General features: G+C 39.6%; 1 protein-coding gene across 4 annotated transcripts in view; it reads left to right on the top strand.

Moving 5' to 3' along the window:
* The window catches only part of LOC139765716 (probable phosphorylase b kinase regulatory subunit beta), a 217,915-nt gene that overhangs the window by 91,513 nt on the left and 100,913 nt on the right, over window positions 1-25,489 (top strand). For all 4 annotated transcript variants that reach the window (XM_071693507.1, XM_071693508.1, XM_071693511.1 and 1 more), the window contains 2 exons: window positions 8,203-8,295; window positions 12,383-12,520. In XM_071693507.1, the coding sequence (XP_071549608.1) occupies window positions 8,203-8,295; window positions 12,383-12,520 (231 nt within the window). The remainder of the gene's footprint in view (window positions 1-8,202; window positions 8,296-12,382; window positions 12,521-25,489) is intronic.

Genomic DNA, 25,489 nt, shown 5'->3' with positions numbered 1-25,489 from the left:
CTTACCAACCAATCAACAACACAGTCACCCCCCTTTTTTTTTTTTTATAAATTCCACTGCAATACCATCCAAACCCGCTGCCTTGCTGGCTTTCATCTTCCGCACAGCTTTCACTACCTCTTTCTTTACCAAACCATTCTCCCTGACCCTTTCACTTCACACACCACATCAACCAAAACACCCTATATCTGCCACTCTATCATCAAACACATTCAGTAAGCTTTCTGAATACTCACTCCATCTCACTTCACCACTACTTGTTATTACCTCCCCACTAGCCCCCTTCGCTGATGTTCTCATTTGTTCTCTTGTTCTTATGCACTTTATTTACCTCCTTTCAAAATTTCTTTTTATTTTCCCTAAAATGATACACTCTCACCCCAACTCTCATTTCACCTCTTGCACCTTCTTTTATACATCTCCCAGTCATTTGCGCTAATACCCTGCCTCAGTGAGGTAGCTCCAGGAAAACAGACAAAAAAGGCCACATTCATTAACACTCAGTCTCTAGCTGTCATGTGTAATGCACTGAAACCACAGCTCCCCATCCACATCCAGGCCCCACAAACCTTTCCATGGTATACCCCAGACATTTTGCATGCCCTGGTTCAGTTCATTGACAGCAAGTCGATCCCTGTATACCACATCATTCCAATTCACTCTCTTCCTTCCATGTCTCTCACCCTCCTGTATGTTCAGGCCTTGATCACTCAAAATCTGTTTCACTCCATCCTTCCAACTCCAATTTAAATCCACTTCTCCTTGTACCCTCCACCTCTGACACATATATCTTCTCTGTCAATCTTTCCTCACTCATTCTCTCCATATGTCCAGACCACTTCAACACACTCTCTTCTGCTCTCTCAATTACACTTTTTATTTTCACGCATCTCTTACCTTTTCATTACTTACTCAATCAAACCACCTCACACCACATACTGTCCACAAACATTTCATTTCCAACACATCCACCCTCATTCATAAATCTCTATCTATAGGCCAAGCCTCGCAACCATATAATGTTGTTGGAACTACTATTCCTTCAAACGTACCCACTTTTGCTCTCCGAGATAACGTTATCTCCTTCCACACATTCTTCATCACTCCTAGAACCTTCACCCCCTCCCCCACCCTGTGACTCACTTCCACTTCCATGGTTCCATTCGTTGCTAAGTCCACTCCCAGATATCTAAAATACTTCCTCCAGTTTTTCTCCATTTAAACTTATATCCCAATTAACTTGTTCCTTAACCCTATTGAACCTAATAACCTTTCTCTTATTCACATTTCCTCTCAGTTTTCTCCTTTTATACATTTTATTCATACTCAGTCACTAACCTCTGCAGTTTCTCTTTCGAATCAGCCACCAAAGCTGTATCATTGGCGAATGACAACTGACTTACGTCCTAGGGCCTCTCATCCCAACAGACTGCATATTCAACCCTCTCTCCAAAAGTCTAGCACTTACCTTCCAAACTACACCATCCATAAACAAATTAAACAACCATGGAGACATCACGCACCCCTGCAGCAGACCAACCTTCATTGGGAACCAGTCACTCTCCTCTCTTCCTACTCGTACACATGCCTTACATCCTTGGTAAAGCTTTTCACTGCTTAAGGCAGCTTACCTCCCACACCATATACTCTTAACACCTTCCACAAAGCATCTCTATTAACCCTATGATATGCCTTCTCCAAATCCATAAATGCTACATTCAAATACATCTGTTTTTCTAAGCATTTCTCACAAACATTTTTCAAAGCAAACATCTGATCCACACAACCTTTACCACTCCTGAAACCACACCACTCCTCCCCAATCTGACACTGTACATTCCTTTACCCTCTCAATCAATACCCTCCCTTACAATTTCCCAAGAATATCTGATAAACTTATGCCTCTGTAGTTTGAACACTACTTTATCCCCTTATCCTTTGTACAGTGGCACTATGCATGCATTCTACCAATCCTCAGGCACTTCACCGTGACCCATACATACATTGAATATCCTTACCAACCAGTCAACAACACGGTCACCCGCTTTCTTGATAAATTCTGTTGCAGTACCATTCAAACCCACCATTTTGCAAAGCTTTCACTGCCTCATCTCTCATAAGCACACCATTCTTCCTGACCCTCTCACTTCACACACCACCCCGACCAGAACACCTTACTTCTCCCACTTTATCATCAAACACATTCAACAAACCTTCAAAATGCTCTCTCCATCTCCTCACTTCATCATTACCTATTATTACCACCCCCTTGCCCCCTTCACCGATATTCCCATTTGTTCTATTGTCTTACATGTTATTTACATCCTTCCAAAACATCTTTTTATTCTCCCTAAAATTTAGTGATACTCTCTCATCCCAACTCTCAATTGCCTTCTTTTTCAACCCTTGTACTTTCCTCTTGACCTCCTGCCACTTTCTTTTATACATCTCCCAGTCACTTGCACTCCTTTCTTGTAAGTATCATCCAAATGCCTCTTTTTTCTTTCACTAACAAGAAGTGCAAATGATTGTGAGATGTATAAGAGAAAGTGGCTGGAGGTCAAGAGGAAGGTGCAAGGGTTGAAAAAGCGGGCAAATGAGAGTTGGGGTCAGAGAGTATCATTAAAGTTTAGGGAGAATAACAGGATGTTATGGAAAGAGGTATGTAATGAGCAAAAGACAAGAGAACAAATGGGGACATCAGTGAAGGGGGCAAAAGGAGAAGTGCTTGCAGGTAGTGATGGATTGTAGGTATCAGTATCATAAATCCAAAAGATATTTTATTTTTTGTTTCTGTAGTAAAATATAGTGTGAAACAACTCTTCAACCCTTAAACAGCAGTTATATCTCCATGATCTATCCCTGTATTTACAAAATATAATGATTTCTTCACAACATATTTTACTTGAAAAGTAGTCCATAAAGTTATAAACACCACCTGCAGGGCTTGCAAATTTGTTACTTATTTAGTTTACTCTCAACAAGAATGTTAAATGTGCCTTAGCATCACCATGACTGCCAAGTGAATGGTATGAATTTGTATAGATATGTGACTTACTGACCAGCAATCATATTATTAACTGTAATGTCATCTTGTTAGTGTACAATAATGTCAACAGTATGACACCTCAGACATTTCGTTCTCATGCTTCCCATTTGTTTACTACTCATTTCAGAAGTTCATGTAGATATATTCAGTAAGTATGAATTACTGCACAGTACTTTACATGTATTCATCAGTTACATATCCCTTATGTAGTTATGTATTCTTAGTTTCTCAGCATTAACATCACCAGCAAACTCAAGTGAATATGAAAGCACAAAGGATTTTGGCCATGTTATTGTCTGTTGAATTACTTTTTTATAGATCATGTATTTTGATTATCTCTGGGGATAGGGGAGAAAGAATACTTGCTGATTCGTGTGAGAAACTGCAGAAGCTGGTGACTGAATTTTGTAAAGTGTGTGAAAGAAGAAAGCTGAGAGTAAATGTGAATAAGAGCAAGGTTATTAGGTACAGTAGGGTTGAGGGACAAGTCATGTGGGAGTTAAGTTTGAATGGAGAAAAACTGAGCAAGTGAAGTGTTTTAGATATCTGGAAGTGGATTTGGCAGCAGATGGAACCATGGAAGCAAAAGTGAATCATAGGGTGGGGGTGGGGTCGAAAGTTCTGGGAGTGTTGAAGAATGTGTGGAAGTTGAGAACATGATCTCAGAAAGCAAAAATGGGTATGTTTGAAGGAATAGTGGTTCCAACAATGTAATATGGTTGTGAGGCGTGGGCTATAGATAGAGTTGTGCAGAGAAGGGTGGATGTGATGGAAAGATGTCTGAGGACAATATGTGGTATGAGGTGGTTTGATCGAGCAAGTAATAATAAGGTAAGAGAGATGTGTGGTAATAAAAAGAGTGTGGTTGAGAGAGCAGAAGAGGGTGTTTTGAAATGGTTTGGTCACATGGAGAGAATGAATGAGGAAAGGTTGACCAAGAGGATATATGTGTCAGAGTTGGAGGGAACGAGGAGAAGTGGGAGACCAAATTGGAGGTGGAAAGATGGAGTGAAAAAGATTTTGAGTGATTGGGGCCTGAACATGCAGGAGGGTGAAAGGCGTGCAAGGAATAGAGTGGATTGGAACAATGTGGTATACCATGGTCAATGTGCTGTCAGTGGATTGAACCAGGGCATGTGAAGCATCTGGGGTAAACCATGGATAGTTCTGTGAGGCCTGGATGTGGAAAGGGAGCTGTGGTTTTGGTGCATTATACATGACAGGTAGACTGAGTGTGAACGAATGTGGCCTTTGTTGTCTTTTCCTAGCGCTACCTTGTGCACATGCGGGGAGGGAGTTGTTATTTCATGCTTGGTGGGGTGACGATGGGAATGAATAAGGGCAGACAGCATGAATTATGTACATGTATATATATATATATATATATTATATTATATTATATATATATATATTATCTCGGAAAGCAAAAATGGGTATGTTTGAAGGAATAGTGGTTCCAACAATGTTGTATGGTTGCGAGGCGTGGGCTATGGATAGAGTTGTGCGCAGGAGGATGGATGTGCTGGAAATGAGATGTTTGAGGACAATGTGTGGTGTGAGGTGGTTTGATCGAGTGAGTAACGTAAGGGTAAGAGAGATGTGTGGAAATAAAAAGAGCGTGGTTGAGAGAGCAGAAGAGGGTGTTTTGAAGTGGTTTGGGCACATGGAGAGAATGAGTGAGGAAAGATTGACCAAGAGGATATATGTGTCGGAGGTGGAGGGAACGAGGAGAAGAGGGAGACCAAATTGGAGGTGGAAAGATGGAGTGAAAAAGATTTTGTGTGATCGGGGCCTGAACATGCAGGAGGGTGAAAGGAGGGCAAGGAATAGAGTGAATTGGAGCGATGTGGTATACCGGGGTTGACGTGCTGTCAGTGGATTGAATCAAGGCATGTGAAGCGTCTGGGGTAAACCATGGAAGGCTGTGTAGGTATGTATATTTGCGTGTGTGGACGTATGTATATACATGTGTATGGGGGGGGGGGCCATTTCTTTCGTCTGTTTCCTTGCGCTACCTCGCAAACGCGGGAGACAGCGACAAAGTATAAAAAAAAATATATATATATATATCTTTCTTTCTTTTCTTTCAAACTATTCGCCATTTCCCGCATTAGCGAGGTAGCGTTAAGAACAGAGGACTGAGCCTTTGAGGGACTACCCTCACCTGGCCCAATTCTCTGTTCCTTCTTTTGGAAAAAAAAAAAAAAAAAAAAAAAAAAAAAATATATATATATATATGTATACGTTGAGATGTATAGGTATGTATAATTGCATGTGTGGACATGTATGTATATACATGTGTATGAGGGTGGGTTGGGCCATTCTTTCGTCTGTTTTCTTGCGCTACCTCACTAATGCGGGAGACAGCGACAAAGTAAAAAAAAAAAGAAAAAAAAAATTTGATTAATGCAAGAAATATGAATCATCCAAAATGCTGTATAGTATGTATATATACGAGTTTTTATTTGAATAAATTTTTACTTTTTCCTCAACAAACTCTTGACTCTAATGGTCAAATTGAATGCCATATCTACTCTGCCTTCATCCTTTCTATGATTTTGAAATTTTTGTAAGTCCTTCTTACATGTAAGTAAGCTCTCAGTTGTTCACAGGGCTATGTCTGTATGTGGAAGGGTAGGTTTAGAAGATTGAAAAAGTGTTTTCTCCATTGGGCAGACCCTAAAAGCATCTATGTACATTCCTTTCCTTTTCCTTCTTTCATTTTAAAAAACATTTCATAATTCCTTACACAATGGTCTGTGAATGTTTACAGGGGCTTGCTTCTTGGTACGGTACCTCCCCAGCTCAGTGCCTGGTGGTTGTGTTCGTGACTATCAGCTCACCTCACTTATTATGGTGGTTGAAAGGGGAAATTCTCATGGATACACTTTATTTTGTGGTTTATATAGTTTTTGAACACCCTTGCCACATGTTGCTGGTCTTCACCTGCTTAAGGATACACTGCAAGTCAGTATTGTTGTCAGTTGATGAAAAAAGCATGGTCTTATCAAAAGAATTTCTCATCTCGAAGCCCATCCTGTTCATGTTATCAAGTGTACTGGAGCTGCATGAGCCCTAGGACCCATTTCACAAGGGTTTGTGAGTTATCTAATAATGATACCCCTCTCCCTCTTGCTAAGGAAGTATCTTCCTCTGATGCTTAAAGAACTATACTTATAGTAAGGAAATTACTTTCACCCTTTGGAACCAGCATTTCTATGCAGGAATTTTACTTTATGAATGTTCACCAAGTTTAAGAATAGCATTATATCAGAATAGAGTACAAACTCCCCTCTTGAGTTTAGGCTCTCTTTCAAGCTGTTCATTCAAAAACATTTCCTCTCTTGGTATGTTTTTCTTCCTTGCTACTGAACATCTCTTGAGTTTAGGCTCTCTTTCAAGCTGTTCATTCAAAAACATTTCCTCTCTTGGTATGTTTTTCTTCCTTGCTACTGAACATCTCTGTATTTTAGGAATGGCTGTCTCTTTAAGGTAGTCAGACATGTTTTTATCTTGCATTTAAGTTTTTGTGACTGTAAGAGAAAGTAGTAATAAGAGGGTCAAAATGAGGATTTTACTTTAAAAAGCTCAGTTTATGATGCTACCTTGCTTAGATGGGAAAGGAGAAAAAAGTATATCAATAGCTTTCCATGAAAATAATTGACCTTGTAGTGTTTTTTTCTTTTTATTCAGGGTACTCCTGTAAAGAGAAAGTTCTGCAAAAAAGTGAATTTTTAAGACTAGTTCTTCCATGGTAGGTAGTAGTGGGTATGCAGCCAACAACCAGAGAGGTATATTACCAGTACTACCCACCTTGCTATTGGGAGAGTTAGTAACAGCTGCGTAGTGAGCCAGCACTTCAGTTGTCAAGTTATCCTCCTCTGACCTTGGCAGCAGTCTTTTCTTTCTGACTCACCCACACGTGGACTACTGGCATTCTCTCGACAAGCATACGATCTCTCCTTTTCACACTTGATGGTTGAGATCACTTAACACACAGCTTATTGGTCTTGACTTTAGATTTTCCTGCAATGATCTCTGTGCACTAGCCCTTCCTTTTGGCAAAATGTTAGGAGCAATAATTAGAAGTAGTAGGTAGAAACATTAAGGAAGGAGCATTAGGTAGAAACATTAAGTAGAAGTAGTTGGAACATTAGAGAGAAGCATTAGGTACATTAGGCAGAAGCATTAGGTAGAAGTAGTTAGTAGGAGCATTAGGTAGGAACCTCTGCAAACACTTCGTTAGAGTTGCCTTCTGCCTGTGGTCTGTTAAGGGTAATGTACCAAAAGACTTAGAAGGGGCACTAGCGTTCACTACTTATGAAGATTCTGTTGCCATGGCCACCCCCTTGAGGGAGTTCCAAAGGGAAGAGGCATCAGGGATATAAGTAGACAGATAGCTCTTTCTTTACACATTGTAAGTATGAGAACTTTTTTTCACCAGTTCAATCATCATATAAAGGTCTGTGACATTATTTCATAGTGTAACTCTACATCTTTTTTAAGTGCATGCTGTAATCAAATCTTTGTTCATAGTTAATGATATTCACCAATTACTGTATTTTCTATGTGATGCACATGTAACCCACTGCAGCAGCACTTTACATATGAAAATGATTGCCATCACATAGTTGCTAAAGTTATCTAAAGGAATGCATATACTCTTTTAACTCCTAATTCCTGGTGATGTTCTCTCTGTACAAGGGCAACATGCACAAAATTTATATCAGTCAGTAAATCACTATAGTTGATTAGACAGCTATGTGAATTGATGGTGAGTTTGACTGAAAAACTTAAAACGTGTTCTCAAAATACTTGGTGCCTTTTGCCGTTGAACTGAGAGTTCATCCAAATTAAGCATGCAACAATACATTTGAATATCAACTATTTTTTTACTAGTTATTTCATAATTCCACGACTTTTACATCATCAGGTTGAAAGATTTAGTAATCATTAGGAAGATAGAGGCATGAATAGTAGCATAGAAGAAAAAGACATTTATATAAGTTATTAAAATTTTGTTTAGTGGTCTCATAATGAAATATTAATTTTGGGCTGTATTATTGATCATGAAACAAACCAGTACGATGCTACGGGTTGTAACTAAAATGCAGAAATTATTGTCTTATTTTAATGTCACAATTTTCTTGCAGGGTACAGCAAGTGATTTGGTGGTGCAAGTTGTTCTGATTGCAGAAAGTATGCGATTGCAGGCAATGATGGCAACTTATGGTATTCAGACTCAGGTATGTTATTTTACATGTGAAGCCAATAATGATTAGATCAGGGCGATTAGACTACAAGAGTAACAGTTTACCTCCTTCCCTCGTTTTTCTTGAGGATTGATGCTGAGGAAAAACTGTAAAGACCTCTTGTTGTTACAAAGTAAAGAGGGTTGCATACCAGGGTTCTGCTTCTGTTCCAGTATTCAAACTACTGTTTGACAAATACAGACACAAAACTCAGGCATGATACATGTAATACCTAGAGTTTCTTTACAAGTGCATGAGCCACAAATTGTTGGATGGAGGCAACATACAGTTGTCAAAAGTGATAGTGGAAGGGAATGATTGTTCCCACATCATTTTAGGTTTACAGTTTTTCATAGCTATCTTTGATTTCATTCTGATGTAGTCTTATTTTGATTTTGCATGGTTTTGTCATTATTTTCAGTTTTCCATGTATTCCCAAAAATAAAATGTTAAAGAAGACCAGTCACAATGTTGTTTATCTACATTTTCATTATGACCAGAGAGGAAGTTGAGAGTAAATATGAATAAAAGGAAGAGTATTAGGTGTAGCAGGGTTAAGGGACAGGTTAGTTGGGGTATGAGAAAAATTGGAAGTGATGTCTTTTAGATACTTAAGAATGAACGTATTAGGTAGTAGTGGTAGGCAGCCAATGGCCAGGTAGGTATATTACCGGTATTAATGACAGCTGCATATTGATCCAGTACTTTAGTGGTTGTCAAGTTGCACTCCTCTTGCCCAGATAGCTGTCTTTTCTTTCTGCATTTCACATGTGGACTACTGGTACTCTCTCCACAAACATACAATCTCTCCTTGTCATATATAACACTTGATTACACTTAACTCACACAGCTCATTCTTCGTAACTCTAGATTTTCCTGCAGTTACCCCTGCCATTGGCAAAATGGTGGGAGTAGTAGATAGAAGTAGTAGATAGGAACATTTAGATGGGAGCATTAGTTAGAATCTTAAGGGAAAGTGGTAGGTAGCAGCATTAGCTAGAAGTAGTTAGTAGGAACAGTAGGAAGGAGCCACTGCGCTAGAGTTGCCCTCTGCCATTGGCCTGTTAAGGGTGAGGTACTGAAAGCTTAGAAGTGGCACTGGAGTTCACTAGTTATGGAGACTCTGTTGCCATGCCCACCCCCTTGAGGGAGTTCAAATTGGAACAGGTGTCAGATATACATAGATAGAGTGGACATGTCAGAGAATGGAAACATGGAAGCGAAAGTAGAGTCATAAGGTGGGTGAGGGGTGAAGGTTCTGGGAGTGCCGAAGAATGTGTAGAAAGAGAAAACATTATCTGGGAGGGCAAAAATGGGTATGTTTTTGAAGGAATAGTGTGTCCAAAAATATTAAATGGATGTGAAGCATGGGCTATACATAAGGCTGTGTGGAGGAGGTTGGATGTTTTGGAAATGAAACGAATGAGGACAGTATGTGGTGTGATGTGGTTTGATCGAGTAAGTGATGAAAGGTTAAGAGATAGTTGTAGTGATAAAAAGAATGTGGTTGAGAGATTGCTGTGGAGGGTGTGCTCAAATGGTTTGCACATGTGTCAGAAGTATTGGGAACATGGGGAACAGGGAAACAAAATTGAAGATGGAAGGATGGAGTAAAAAAGATTTTGAGTGATCAAGGCCTGAACATGCAGGAGGTTGAAAGGCATGCATGGGATGGAAGGAATGGGAACAAGGTGTCAACATGCTGTTATTAGACCAAACCAAGGCATGTGAATTGTTCAGGGTAAACCATGGAAAGGTCTGTTGGGCTTGTTTGTGGAATGGTATCTTTGGTTGTTTGGCATTGCACATGACAGCTAGAGAATGGATGTGAACTGATTTGGCCTTTCTTCATGTATTTCTGGTGCTGCTTTGCTAATGTGGGAAATATCAGTCAAGTATGAAGCCAAAAACTTTGATGAGAATGAGATAATAAATGGTTGCACGTACACCGAACAACGTTTATAAGTGGGGGAATTATGAGCAGTAGTTGTGCATGTATATTGTTCTCATTTCCTACATTATTTATTTATGAGTCAAGTAAGATACTTCTTAGGGAACTCTGTATAAATCAGCCTTACATAAAAAATAAATGTATTTTAACAAGAAGATAAGTGCAGATCAAACTACATTTATAAATGGTTTTATCATAAGGATAATCATGCATTTTTTATCATGATTAGTTCCCACGTTAAGGTAAGATATTTCTCAAAGATATTTTATTTTCATTTATTATACTTAATTGCCATCTCTCCTGTTAGCAAGGTAACACAAGGAAACAGACGAAAGAATGGCCCAACCCACCCACATGCACATGTATGTACATAAACGCCTACATGCACATATACATATCTATACATTACAATGTATACATATACATACACAGACATATACATATATACACATGTACATATTCATGTTTTGGAAAGAGGGGAAGTATGAAGTCTGTTGTGGATGAGAGAGCTTGGGAAGTGAGTCAGTTGTTGTTCGCTGATGATACAGCACTGGTGGCTGATTCATGTGAGAAACTGCAGAAGCTGGTGACTGAGTTTGGTAAAGTGTGTGAAAGAAGAAAGTTAAGAGTAAATGTGAATAAGAGCAAGGTTATTAGGTACAGTAGGGTTGAGGGTTAAGTCAATTGGGAGGTAAGTTTGAATGGAGAAAAACTGGAGGAAGTAAAGTGTTTTAGATATCTGGGAGTGGATCTGGCAGCGGATGGAACCATGGAAGTGGAAGTGAATCATAGGGTGGGGGAGGGGGCGAAAATCCTGGGAGCATTGAAGAATGTGTGGAAGTCGAGAACGGAAAGCAAAAATGGGTATGTTTGAAGGAATAGTGGTTCCAACAATGTTGTATGGTTGCGAGGCGTGGGCTATGGATAGAGTTGTGCGCAGGAGGGTGGATGTGCTGGAAATGAGATGTTTGAGAACAATGTGTGGTGTGAGGTGGTTTGATCGAGTAAGTAATGTAAGGGTAAGAGAGATGTGTGGAAATAAAAAGAGCGTGGTTGAGAGCCGAAGAGGATGTATTGAAATGGTTTGGTCACATGGAGAGAATGATTGAGGAAAGTTTGACAAAGAGGATATATGTGTCAGAGATGGAGTGAACGAAGAGAAGTGGGAGACCAAATTGGAGGTGGAAGGATGGAACGAAAAAGATTTTGAGCGATCGGGGCCTGAACATTCAGGAGGTTGAAAGGCGTGCAAGGAATAGATTGAATTGGAATGATGTGGTATACCAGGTTCAACGTGCTGTCAGTGGATTGAGCCAGGGCATATGAAGCATCTGGGGTAAACCATGGAAAGTTTTGTGGGGCCTGGATGTGGAAAGGGAGCTGTGGTTTCGGTGCATTACACATGACAGCTAGAGACTAAGTGTGAACGAATGTGGCCTTTATTGTCTTTTCCTATCGCTACTTCGTGCACATGCGAGGGGAGGGGGGATGCCATTTTATGTGTGGTGGGGTGGTGATGGGAATGTATGAAGGCAGTAAGTATGGATATGTACATGCGTATATATGTAATGTCTGTGTATGTATATGTATGTATACGTTGAAGTGTGTAGGTATGTATGTGTGTGTGTGTGGGCGTTTATGTATGTACATGTGTATGTGGGTGGGTTGGGCCATTCTTTCTTTTGTGTCCTTGTGCTATCTCGCAAATGCGGGAGACAGCGACTAAGTATAAGAAAGAAAATAAAGCATTATGAGTGATAATTATGCATTTATATTGTGGTTATATCTAACATTATTCTGGTTGTTGATGGTTATCCTGTCTTCACTTGGGAGAAAAATAATATTAGTGACCTAAGTCATCACTTTTTGGTAACTTTTTTTCCAGTTGGATATCATTGTGGTGTAATTTGTGCCTAAAAAGCATTAAGTCCATAAGTTGCATGACTAGTACCCAAAATTGTTAAGGATGATTTGAGCTAAAGAACTTTAAAGTGTCCTATTGATTAATTTTTCTCACGCCTTTTACCAGATCATCAAAGACTTCAATTATATTTCTAACATGGTATTTCCTTAACTTATCTGGCATAGGATGGAATGGTTATTAATTTCTTTTCTTTACTGATATAACAGACTCCACATGAGGTTGAGCCCGTGCAAATTTGGCCTCCAAAAGAACTGGTGAGAGTCTATCAAAATCTTGGTGTCAGTGAGAAGTTAGGTCTAAAAGGTCGCCCACCTCGACCTATTGGTGCTCTAGGAACAAGCAAGGTAATTGTGGTTTAAATTTTTACAGCTTTCTTATTCTTCATGTAGTTACAAGTGTTGTGTAGTTGCCTTATGTTTAAGTATTATTGTACCTTATTTTTGTTTTTCAGATCTAATTCAAACCATTTTTCAGGATTATTGCAAGCACTCAAAAGTACTCCCATGCTGAAATTCAGTAAAAGTTTCTTTGCTTGATACAAGGTAATGTTTTTCCCCACCATCTGTTTTACCTTGACATGAATTATTTTTTTTACAAGGTTTCCCAAATGTGTCTTTAAATTTCACATTATAATTTTTGATAGATTTAGAAAGATGGGCTTCCTGCTCCTCTCTTCAGTACCTGTAGTTCACTTTGTATTTGTTTGACCATCTAATTGATCAAGGATTGTTTTTTTTACATGCCTAGGGTGAATTTTTCCTCTTCAAAAGCATTCCTTAGTTGTACTTAATGAAAAGAATATACCTTTCTGCTGCCTTTATTTTTTCGTAGCAGAAAGAAACATGACCAATATTAAGGATTTTCATGAAATTGTTCTAGAGAAAATGCTAGAGAACACATTGAATCAGGTTAGATTAATTTGATCTCTTTAGGTCACCATTAATTTTTTTTTTTTGCATTGTATTAGGGGTTGATATTGAAATGCAAGCAGTGACCAATTTAAGATATATTCTGTGCACTAAACAACCCTTAGCAGTTGTGCACTAAACAACCCTTTGCAGTTGACACTAATTTTGACAAATTGATCTTATAGACAGGGTGTACATTTCATGTTTACTTGTATCTGGTGATGGGTAAAGTGTGATGAATTGATGTGTTGTTGGTTTAGGTATTTGTACCCTTTACATTGTGAAACCACATAGATGATACAAAGCACCATAACTTTCATTTTGATTTTGTAGATGAATGAAAATATGAAGTTCATATGTAAGAAAACTCAAGATCAGTAGATTTAGTGATGAAAAAAACTTCATGTTCAGTATTCACATGTTAACTTATCTTTTTATCTCTAATTTACCTTGTCATGGACATTTGTTTTGCTGCTCCCAAGCACTGCTACAATTAAGATAAATAACATGCTTTATTCTGATTTTTTGATCATAAAATTTTTGGTGGAGGACTTACCAATAGTATCTGACTTTTATGCCTTCCAGATAAGGACTTCTGTAATTTTTTCTCCATAATGAATTTAGTTTTGTGTATAAAGTTGCTAAAAGATTCAAAAGAGATTACTAAAGAAAAACTACTGATTTTGATGAGGTTGGGCAGGGACTGATGATTTAGGGGCCTCTTTGTCTCAGAGTAGTGAGTTGTGCTTTGCACCCGTGGATTGCAGCTACAATGCTGCATTCAGTAATGATATTTACAGATATGTGTGTTTCCCAGGGAGCATGTTAAATCACTGTAACTGTAAAAGACTAAAGACTATTAAATAATACATGTTGGTGCTCTAACTAGCAGAAGTTCCTTCACTACAAGGAGGAAGTGTAAAGTATTCATGAATTTTGGAGGAAGTGAAAAAAAAACCCTGTGATTTAGAATATCCCATGTTATAAATATCAGGAAAGACATGGGAGTGAAGGCAGTTCCAAAGCTACAGGAGTAGGGAAAGAAACAGTTATCAGAATGTCCTACCTTTGAGTTGCCAACAGCCACACAGTAATCATGGGATGCAGGAACTCACTAAGTATTGTGTGGTCTAGCATATGGTGGGGGCACACCAGCAGCCAGCTCTTGGGAGCAAAAATCAAAATAATGCCTTGAGAAGAGGGAAAGTGAACCAGCTTTGCAACACAGAGCAAGTGGATCGAATTTTGAATTTTGCTTTGGGGAGTTTATAAGTTGGATCGCTGTTGCCTCAACTCTGTCAAGTAAGGATACATAGCTAAAACCACCCCGGATGTGAGAGCAATACTCCATACAAGAATGGATTAATCCTATATATGAATGGAGCATATACGTTTGTTGAGTATTCCTGGGAAATTATATGGGAGGTTATTGATTGAGAGGGTGAAGGCATGTACAGAGCATCAGACTGGGGAAGAGCAGTGTGGTTTCAGAAGTGGTAGAGGATGTGTGGATCAGGTGTTTGCTTTGAAGAATGTATGTGAGAAATACTTAGAAAAGCAAATGGATTTGTATGTAGCATTTATGGATCTGGAGAAGGCATATGATAGAGTTGACAGAGATGCTTTGTGGAAGGTATTAAGAATATATGGTGTGGGAGACAAGTTGTTAGAAGCAGTGAAAAGTTTTTATCGAGGATGTAAGGCATGTGTACGTGTAGGAAGAGGGTAAAGTGATTGGGTCTCAGTGAATGTAGGTTTGCGGCAGGGGTGTGTGATATCTTCATGGTTGTTTAATTTGTTTATGGATGGGGTTGTTAGGGAGGTGAATGCAAGAGTTTTGGAAAGAGGAGCAAGTATGCAGTCTGTTGGGGATGAGGGAGCTTGGGAAGTGAGTCAGTTGTTGTTCGCTGATGATACAGCGCTGGTGGCTGATTCATGTGAGAAACTGCAGAAGCTGGTGACTGGTAAAATGTGTGAAAGAAGAGAGCTGAGAGTAAATGTGAATAAGAGCAAGGTTATTAGGTACAGTAGGGTTGAGGGTCAAGTCAATTGGGAGGTAAGTTTGAATGGAGAAAAACTGGAGGAAGTGAAGTTTTTTAGATATCTGGGAGTGGATTTGGCAGCGCATGTAACCATGGAAGCGGATGCGAATCATAGTCACCAACTTATACAGTTTCTTACTCAGCCAACAGTGTTGTATCCTTGGTGAACAACAACTGACTCACGTCCCAGGCCCTCTCATCTTAACAGACTGCATACTCACCCCTCTCTCCAAAACTCATGCATTTACCTCCTTAACCACCCTTCCATAAGCAAGTTAAACAACCATAGGGACATCACACTCCCCTGCAGCAGACCAACCTTCACTGGGAACCAATCACTCTCCTCTTCCTACTCGTACACATGCCTTACACCTTTGATAAAAACTTCTCACTGCTTCTAGTAGCTTACCTCCCACAAAATATTTTTTTAAGACCTTCCACAAAGCATCTCTATCAACCCCATTATATGTCTTTTCCAGATCCATAAATGCTACATACAAATCCATCTGTTTTTCTGTGTATTTCTCACATATATTCTTCAAAGTAAACACCTGATCCATGCATCCTCTACCACTTTTAAAACCACACTACTCCTCCCCAGTCTGATGCTCTGTACATCCCTTCACCCTCTTAGTCATTACCCTCCCATACAGTTTTCCAGGAATACTCAAGAAACTTGTGCCTCTGTAGTTTGAACACTCACCTTTAGCCCCTTTGCCTTTGTACAATTCATGCATTCCATCAGTCCTCAAGCACTTCACCATGATTCATACATATATGAATATCCTTACCAACCAGTCAACTACACAATCACCCCTTTTCTTGATAAATTCCACTGCAATACCATCCAAACCTGCCACCTTGCCGAATTTCATATTCCACAAGGCTCTCACCACCACCTCTCTCTTCAGCAAGCCACTCTCCCAGACTCTCTCACTTTGCACACCACCCTGACTAAAAGACCCTACATTTTCCATTCTGTCCTCAAACACATTCAACAATCCTTCAAAATACTCCCTCTATCTCTTCCTCACTCCATCACTACCTGTTATCACTTCCCCATTGCCCCTTCACCAATGTTTCTATTTGCTCTCTTATCTTACACACATTATTAACCTTCTTCCAAAACATCTTTTAACCATTCCTAGAGTTTAATGATACTCTCTTACCCCAACTCTCATTTCCCTTCTATTTCAACCCTTGCACTTACACAAAATACTTAGGTAGGAAAAACTTCAGTAGGATTATCAAAAAGGATTAAGGCCTGAAGACACTAAAACAGGATTGAAACAAAATTCAAAGATGAAAAGGTGTTCTATCTATCTGTCTATATCCCTGACGCCTGTTCCCTCCGTGAACTCCCATCAAAGGGTGGCCACGGCAAAAGAGTCTCCACTTATCTCTGTCCTTACATGCTTCCCTCACATGCATCATGCATTCTTCCTCTGTTTCACTCCCTGCAGTATTCCCCCACTCTATTTACCTATTTACCCATGTCGCAGGTAGTCTTCCACTCACATCAACCCCTTTAATTGTACTATCATACACTCTCCTTGTAAACTCCCAGTCTTGCATTCTCTCCACCTGCCCAAAGCACTTCAAAGTATTACGTTTCGCCCATTCTACCACTCCACAATTTACTCCTTTTGCATTCCCTGCCATACCGCATCTTTCATACACCCTTTCATTTCTTTCTTCATTCCATCTAGTCATACCACATGCTTTTCTCAAATAACTCATTTCCACAGCCTGGAGTCTTGACCTCTGTGCCTCATTCGATGTCCATTTTTGGCTGTATAGGTCAGGGTTGGGAGGACTATGCTGTCCCTTAATACACACAACCTTCTGCATCTCCTCTTCACTCTCAGCAAACAACACAGTACAGTCCACAAACAGGCTTGCCACTACCCACAATATCTCACTGCCACACTCCATCCATATACATATTGAAAAGCCATGGTGACATCACACAACCCTGCCTCACACCTACATGTATCCCATAACTTTTGCTCAGCTCTCCATCCAGTCTTACACATGCATTTGCTCCTCTATAGGCTTTTACACATCCAGCAGTCGTCCCCCTGTACCATGTATCCTTAACACATCACAGAAAGCATTCTACTTGACTCTGTCTTACACTTTCTCCAGATCCATAAAAGCTGCATGCGACTTCATACCTTTCACTAAATACTTTTCAAGTGTCATCGTTACTGCAAAAATCTGATCACATCCCCTATTTCTCCTAAAACCCCCTTGCTCTTCACTTATTCTGCATTCAGCCACTTCCATCTCTCTGTCAATCAATATTCCTGCATACACTTTTCTTGGTATACTTAACAGACTTATATTTTTATTTTATTATACTTTGTCGCTGTCTCCCGCGTTTGCGAGGTAGCGCAAGGAAACAGACGAAAGAAATGGCCCAACCCCCCCCATACACATGTATATACATACGTCCACACACGCAAATATACATACCTACACAGCTTTCCATGGTTTACCCCAGATGCTTCACATGCCTTGATTCAATCCACTGACAGCACGTCAACCCCGGTATACCACATCGCTCCAATTCACTCTATTCCTTGCCCTCCTTTCACCCTCCTGCATGTTCAGGCCCCGATCACACAAAATCTTTTTCACTCCATCTTTCCACCTCCAATTTGGTCTCCCTCTTCTCCTCGTTCCCTCCACCTCCGACACATATATCCTCTTGGTCAATCTTTCCTCACTCATTCTCTCCATGTGCCCAAACCACTTCAAAACACCCTCTTCTGCTCTCTCAACCACGCTCTTTTTATTTCCACACATCTCTCTTACCCTTACGTTACTCACTCGATCAAACCACCTCACTTATTCCCCTATAATTTCTACATACATCCTTAATCACCTTTTCCTTTGAATAAAGGAACTATAATAGCTTTCACCCAATCTTCAGGCACAACCTTCTGTTATCATGTTAAATTACATATAAGATGCATCCACTCTGTCACACTTTCTCCTCCATACTTTAGCATTTTAGTCATAATCCCATTCACTCCAGGAGCCTTTCCCACCTTCAACCTCATTATGCCTTTCTTACCTCTCTTTTTGCCATAGGCCCTTGCTCTTGTATCCTCTTCCTTCCATCCTCCATACCCATGCATGTAACAACTGTTGCCTCCCATTTACCACTTCTTCAGAATACTCTTCCCATCTTCTTTTCACTTATTCCTTTTGATACAGCAACTCCCTTTCCTTACTTCTCACATTAACATTTCTCTTTTTACATCTACTTCTTTACTTTTTCACCTCCTTCCAGTTTAGTTTCTTATTATTCCAAAACTTTTCACTTTCTTCCAAAATATTCATCTACTCTTTCTGTGATTTCCTATATCAGCTTTTTAACATTACACTTACATATCTTGTATTCTTCCCTCCTCCTTTGCTGAACTTCTACTGGTGCATTCCAATTGAGCATTCTACCATATGCCTTTTTCTTTTCTTCTGCATCATTTCTATCTCTTCTGTTCACTATGCATTGCTCTTTTTATTCCTGTATCTCACTAGCTTGTATCCAACTACTGATTCTACAACCTTTATTAGTATTTCTCTAAACATTCTAAACATCTCATTCACACAATGATTACATTTCTACATTCACTGCACTTCCATCTTGTCCTTCAGTTACCTTCCTTTCATACTTCCTGCATTTTTCCTGACTCATCTTCTCGCTTGCCAGCACTTTTACCTCTCCATTTTTCCCTGATCCTTATCCCCACAAGAACTGCGAAATTGTTAGAGTCTCCAAAGAATTCTCTCACAACTCTAGCATCCAGCACAGCCTTTGTCAATCTTTCATCCATTGCCACATAGTAAATCAAAATCTTTTGCTTTTGTCTTCCATCATTACTCATCCATGTATACCTGTGGATCATCTTGTCTGAAAAAAGGTGTTTGCAAGGAATAAACCCTTCTCAGCACAGATATCCACAAGATAGCTTCCATTCTTATTTACTTCAGGCACTCCCTATTTACCAGCTATCTCACAAATTTCATCACATCCCACTTTTACATTCATATCACCCATTCTTACCTCATACAGTCTTCATATTCACAGGTGCATATACACATACCCATGCATACTTCATAATTCCAGTCTTTCCTTTCATCCACATTATTCTTGATCTGTTCCATCCATGCTCTGTAACACTCTCCCATACTTCTGGTGATAGAATTGGACAGTTTTTTTTCTCTTCCTAGAATATTTTCAGTCATTCCTGTCTAAACCACACCTCCTTTCAAGCCCTCCCATAACATGCATTCATCATTTACATTTTCACTCCATACACCCTGCTCAAGGATATGGGTTTCCCCAATCCCTAGCACATCCAAGCTTCAACTTATAAATGTCTTCACAATCTCCCTCCTTTTATTCTCACCAGTCATCCAATTTACATTCATTACCATCACTCTCAGTCACTCATCTCTTTTAACCCTTGGCATAACTGGTAGACTCCAGTGCCACTTCTTAACCTTTAGTGCCTCACCCTTGACAGGTCACTGGCAGAGGGCATATCCAGCACAGTGTTTTTAGAGGCAGCGGGGCTCCAAAATTGTTAAAAAAAGTAAAGGTTACAGCATACCTCAGGTGTTTGTCCAGATTTAAAAGTATTTCCCTGATGTAATTGGGTAAGGCCTCCCCCTTTAGTTCCACTCCAAAGGGGTGTAATAATGAGGTCATCACGAGAAGGTGGGATGAGACTTGGCTACTCCAGTAAAAGTAGAGTATCCTTTCAAGGTGCTGAAACTTGATACTTTTCACAATTTCAAGTTTCTTTTACTTTCTGCAATAACAGCACCTCCTACTTCATTATTACGTTACTGCCACTGTGCAAAGCTGAAAAGGGGTTGTTAGATAATTCCTTTCCTACTTATGATGATAAATTGTTTTCCTTTTGTTAATGAAATACTTGTATATAAAGGCTGTTTTAAGGTTTTTATATATCATACATTTCATAATGATAGCAGAGCAATACAATGTAAGAGTGTATCCCACAACCTCTGGCAATATTTTTGTTCACTGTTTCCTCACATTAGCGAGATAGTTCCAGAAACTGACAAACAAAAGGTCTTATTATCATCTACTATCTAGCTATCATTTGAAACCACAACCAGGACTTAGATCTTTCTGTGGTTTCCCATTGCTGCTGCATATTCCCTGGTTCAGTCCTTTGACAGAACATTACCCTGCTGTATACTACATTGCTCCAGTTCTCTATCCCTTGCATGCTTTTCACCATCCTGCATGTTAGGGTGCTGGGCACCCAGAATCTTTTTCTTCCCATACCTCTGACTCCAGTGTGGTCTTTCCCTCTTCTTGTCCACCCACTTCTGACTTTTATGTCCTCTTTGCCAACCTCTCTCTACTCCCATCCATATGTACGAACCATTTCAACACACCCTCATCAGATCTCTAGGCTATACTTTTCTTATTACCACACTTCTGTCTAACTCTATCACTGCTGACACAATCAACCCATCTCACACCACATATTTTCCGATACCTTTAAACATACCCATATTCACCCGAATAATGACCTCTCTTTCCACACACTCCTCAGTGATCCCAAAAGCTTTGTCTGATTACCCATCCTGTAAGTCATTTCCACTTTCATGGTTCCATTTGCTACCACTTACACTCCCAAGTTTCTAAGACACTGCTTCCTTGAAGTTTTCTCCTTTCAAGTTCATACTCCAATATACCTGTCTCTTTGTATTGCTAAACCTAATAACCTTGCTATCATATACAAGTGCTCTAACTTTCTCCTTTACACACTCCCAAACTTAAGCACCAACTGCTGCCGATTCTCACTTAAATCTTATGCTTACCACCTATTATATGCTTTCTGCATATCCAGTAATGCCATATACAAATCATTCTGTTTCTCTAAGTATGTTTCGCACACTTTTTCGAAAGCAAATACCTGATTCACACATCCTCTACCATTCCTGAAACTACATTGTTCCTCCCCAGTCTGTTGCTGTATGCATGATACCAGCCTCTCAATCACCACCCTTCCATACAGTTTTTAGGTACACTCAACAAACTTGTACCTATGTGATTCAAACTTTCTCCTTTGTCCTCCTTGATTTTATACAGAAACACTATACATGCATTCTGCCAGAGCACAGGCACATCACTATGATGTATACACATGTTGAAAATCGTAACTAACTAATCAACAACACATTCACCCCCTTTCTTCAGAAATTCAACTGCATCCCAACCACTATAGCCACTTTGCCACATTTCATCATATGCAAAGTTGTCACCACCTCTTCTTTTCTCACCAACCCACAAGTTATGACTCTCACTTCACATACATTCCTTCAAAGTACTTGCTCCATCTCCTCTTCACTCTTTGAATATCAGCAGCCAAAATGAAAAGGAAAGCTACTGTATGAATTCTGTTGAAATGCAAAAGGAAAATGAGGAAAACAACATGGGTATAATAATCTCTGTTGACCTAAAACCAAGTATGTAGTGCACAGAAGTGAAAAGAGTGAACAAAATCTTTGGATTTATGAGATGGGCCCTTGAATTTAAGTCTAGGGAAATCCAACTTACTCTTTTCATTTCATTGGCTTGTCACCATCTTCAATATTGTGTTCAGTTTTAGTGAATGGAGACAGAATAGAGTATGCAGAGTTGAGCTACTAAGATGATTCCTGGGATGAGAAACAAATCCTACTAGAGCAGATTAAATTACTTGAATTTATTTTTCTTAGAAAAAGAATATGAAGAGGTAATCTCATACATATTCAGTATTATTGAAGGCTTTGATTATCTTGATCTATCAAGTTAATGAAGAGTGATACTCACTCACCCCAACTCTCAATTGCTTGCTTTTTCAGCCTCTTGTTTTCTTGGTGATTTCTCTTGTACATCTCCCAAATACTGGTGCTTATTCCCTGTAAGCACCACTTATTCATCTTTCTTTTCTCTTTCTCAGGCAACTTTACCTCATCATCCCACCACTTGCTACCCTTTCTCACTTGCCCATCTCCTACCTTTCACATGCCACACTCTTCTCTCACATATGTCAGCATTGCTTCCCAAAATGCCACTAATTCCAGTCCCATTCTCTTAGGTTTGTTTACACTCACTTTTTCATTTTGCTCTCTCTCTTTCTTGATATTTCTTCACATGAGTTACTTACTTTCGTCATCCTTTTGTCACCCATATAGTATCCTGTTTTCCGAAAATCTCTACAGATCTTCACACTCACCTCAACCAGGTAATGACCAGATGTCCCTCTTGCTTCCCCTCTCAGCACATTCACATCTAAGAGTTCTCTTTTGCTTGCCTATAAATTGAATTGTAATCCAATAATGCCTGCATACCATCTTTCCTGCTCACTCATGTATAGCTGTGTATGTCTCTTTTTTTTAAACCAGATATTCCCAGTCATCAGTTCTGTTTCAGCACACATTTTCAGAAGCTCCTCTTCATTTATGTTCACCTTCCTGAAAATCAGTAAGGTGAGCATAAATGGTGAAGACACTCTGATATTTGTGCTAAAAAAGGATTGATTATTGGGAATGCCTGGTTTAAAAGAAGAGACATAAATAAGTAGTTGTACATTCTCACCAAAAACTTATCGAACTCTGTAAGCACCATGCATTCATATATATATGAATGAAGAATTTGGAAACACCTCTCCCTGTGTGGAACGGATGATATCCCTGTGCCCTTATGCTCTAGGTGAATGGGTGAGTTGCCATTGGCTCATTATCACATAGGCACTGAGACGTCTTTTCTCTTGATCTTGATAATGCATAGCCCATATATTATGGTGTCAGAGTAATATATTGGTTATGTAACCTTAGCATAATGAATAGGTTATGTGTCATGATATCATGAATAAGTATTGATAGAGTGATTAATTGTTGTTAATCATCTTTATTACAAATCTTCTCAAAGATTGTATAAACACAATCAAGTTGATATCTTGGTTTCATAGTAAGCAGTGTACATAATTTTATGCAAAACAGGCTATACTGATTGATGCAGACATTATCTAATTCTCATGTTGTTTTCATGTTAGTGAATAATCCTAAATATGGCAAAATGATAACTGAAGAAATGAAAATAGTATTGATACTAATAATAATGGCATTTGGAGGATTTTTGCAGGAAAATAATGCATATGACTGGGAGATGTATAAAAGAAAGAGGCAGGAAGTCAAGAGAAAGGTGCAAGAGGCAAAAAAGAGGGCAAATGAGAGTTAGGGTGAGAGAGTATCACTGAATTTTAGGGAGAATAAAAAGATGTATTGGAAGGAGGTAAATAAAGTGCGTAAGACAAGGGAACAAATGGGAACATCAGTGAAGGGGGCTAATGGGTAGGTGATAAGTAGTGGTGGTGTAAGATGGAGTGAGTACTTTGAAGGATTTTTGAATGTGTTTGATGATAGAGTGGCAGATGTAGGGTGTTTTTGTCGAGGTGGTGTGCAAAGTGAGAGGGTTAGGGAGAATGATTTGGTAAACAGAGAAGAGGTAGTAAAAGCTTTGCGGAAGATGAAAGCCAGCAAGGCAGTGGGTTTGGATAGTATTGCAGTGGAGTTTAATAAAAATGGGGGAGACTGTATTGTTGACTGGTTGGTAAGGTTATTTAATGTATGTATGACTCATGGTGAGGTGCCTGAGGACTGGTGGAATGCTTGCATAGTGCCATTGTACAAAGGCAAAGGGGATAAGAGTGAGTGTTCAAACTACGGAGGTATAAGTTTGTTGAATATTCCTGGGAAATTATGTGGTAGGGTATTGATTGAGAGGGTGAAGGCATGTACAGAGCATCAGATTGGGGAAGAGCAGTGTGGCTTCAGAAGTGGTAGAGGATTAGTAGATCAGGTGTTTGTTTTGAAGAATGTATTTGAGAAATACTTAGAAAAGCAAATGGATTTGTATGTAGCATTTATGGATCTGGAGAAGGCATATGATAGAGTTGATAGAAATGCTCTGTGGAAGGTAGTAAGAATATATGGTGTGGGAGGTAAGTTGTTAGAAGCAGTGAAAAGTTTTTATCGAAGATGTAAGGCATGTGTAAGTGTAGGAAGAGAGGAAAGTGATTGGTTCTCTGTGAATGTTGGTTTGTGGCAGGGGTGTGTGATGTCTCCATGGTTGTTTAATTTGTTTATGGATGGGGTTGTTAGGGAGGTGAATGCAAGAGTTTTGGAAAGAGGGGCAAGTATGCAGTCTTGTGGATGAGAGAGCCTGGGAAGTGAGTCAGTTGTTGTTCAATGATGATACAGTGCTGGTGGCTGATTCATGTGAGAAACTGCAGAAGCTGGTGACTGAGTTTGGTAAAGTGTGTGAAAGAAGAAAGCTGAGAGTAAATGTGAATAAGAGCAAGGTTATTAGGTACAGTAGGATTGAGGGACAAATCAATTAGGAGATAAGTTTGAATGGAGAAAACCTTGAGGAAGTAAAGTGTTTTAGATATCTGGGGTTGGATCTGGCAGTGGATGGAACCATGGAAGTGGAAGTGAGTCATAGGGTGGGGTAAGGGTCAAAATTTCTGGGAACATTGAAGAATGTGTGGAAGTCGAGAACATTATCTTGGAAAGCAAAAATGGGTATGTTTGAAGGACTAGTGGTTCCAACAATGTTATATGGTTGCAAGGCGTGGGCTATAGATAGAGTTGTGCGGAGCAGGGTGGATGTGCTAGAAATGAGATGCTTGAGGACAATATGTGGTGTGAGGTGGTTTGATCGAGTAAGTAATGAAAGGGTAAGAGAGATGTGTGGTAATAAAAAGAGTGTGGTTAAGAGAGCAGAAGTGGGTGTTTTGAAATTGTTTGGTCACATGGAGAGAATAAGTGAGGAAAGATTGACAAAGAGGATATATATGTCAGAGGTGGAGGGAACGAGAAGTAGGAGACCAAATTGGAGGTGGAAGGATGGAGTGAAAAAGATTTTGAGTGATCGGGGACTGAACATGCAGGAGAGTGAAAGGCGTGCTAGGAATAGAGTGACTTGGAACGATGTGGTATACCAGGGTTGACGTGCTGTCAATGGATTGAACCAGGGCAAGTGAAGTGTCTGGGGTAAACCATGGAAAGTTTTGTGGGGCTTGGATGTGGAAAGGGAGCTGTGGTTTCAGTGCATTATACATGACAGCTAGAGACTGAGTGTGAACGAAAGTGGCCTTTGTTGTCTTTTCCTAGCACTACCTCGCACACATGCGGGGGGAGGGATTTTCATTTCATGTGTGGCGTAGTGGCAACGGGAATGAATAAGGGCAGACAGTATGAATTATGTACATGTGTGTATATGTATATGTCTGTGTGTGTATATATATGTATACATTGAAATGTA

The sequence above is a fragment of the Panulirus ornatus genome, chromosome 55, assembly GCF_036320965.1.
Source record: "Panulirus ornatus isolate Po-2019 chromosome 55, ASM3632096v1, whole genome shotgun sequence".
NCBI classification, from domain to species: domain Eukaryota; kingdom Metazoa; phylum Arthropoda; class Malacostraca; order Decapoda; family Palinuridae; genus Panulirus; species Panulirus ornatus.
The sequence above is the reverse complement of the archived record's forward strand: the minus strand, read 5'-3'. Positions and strand labels throughout refer to the sequence as shown.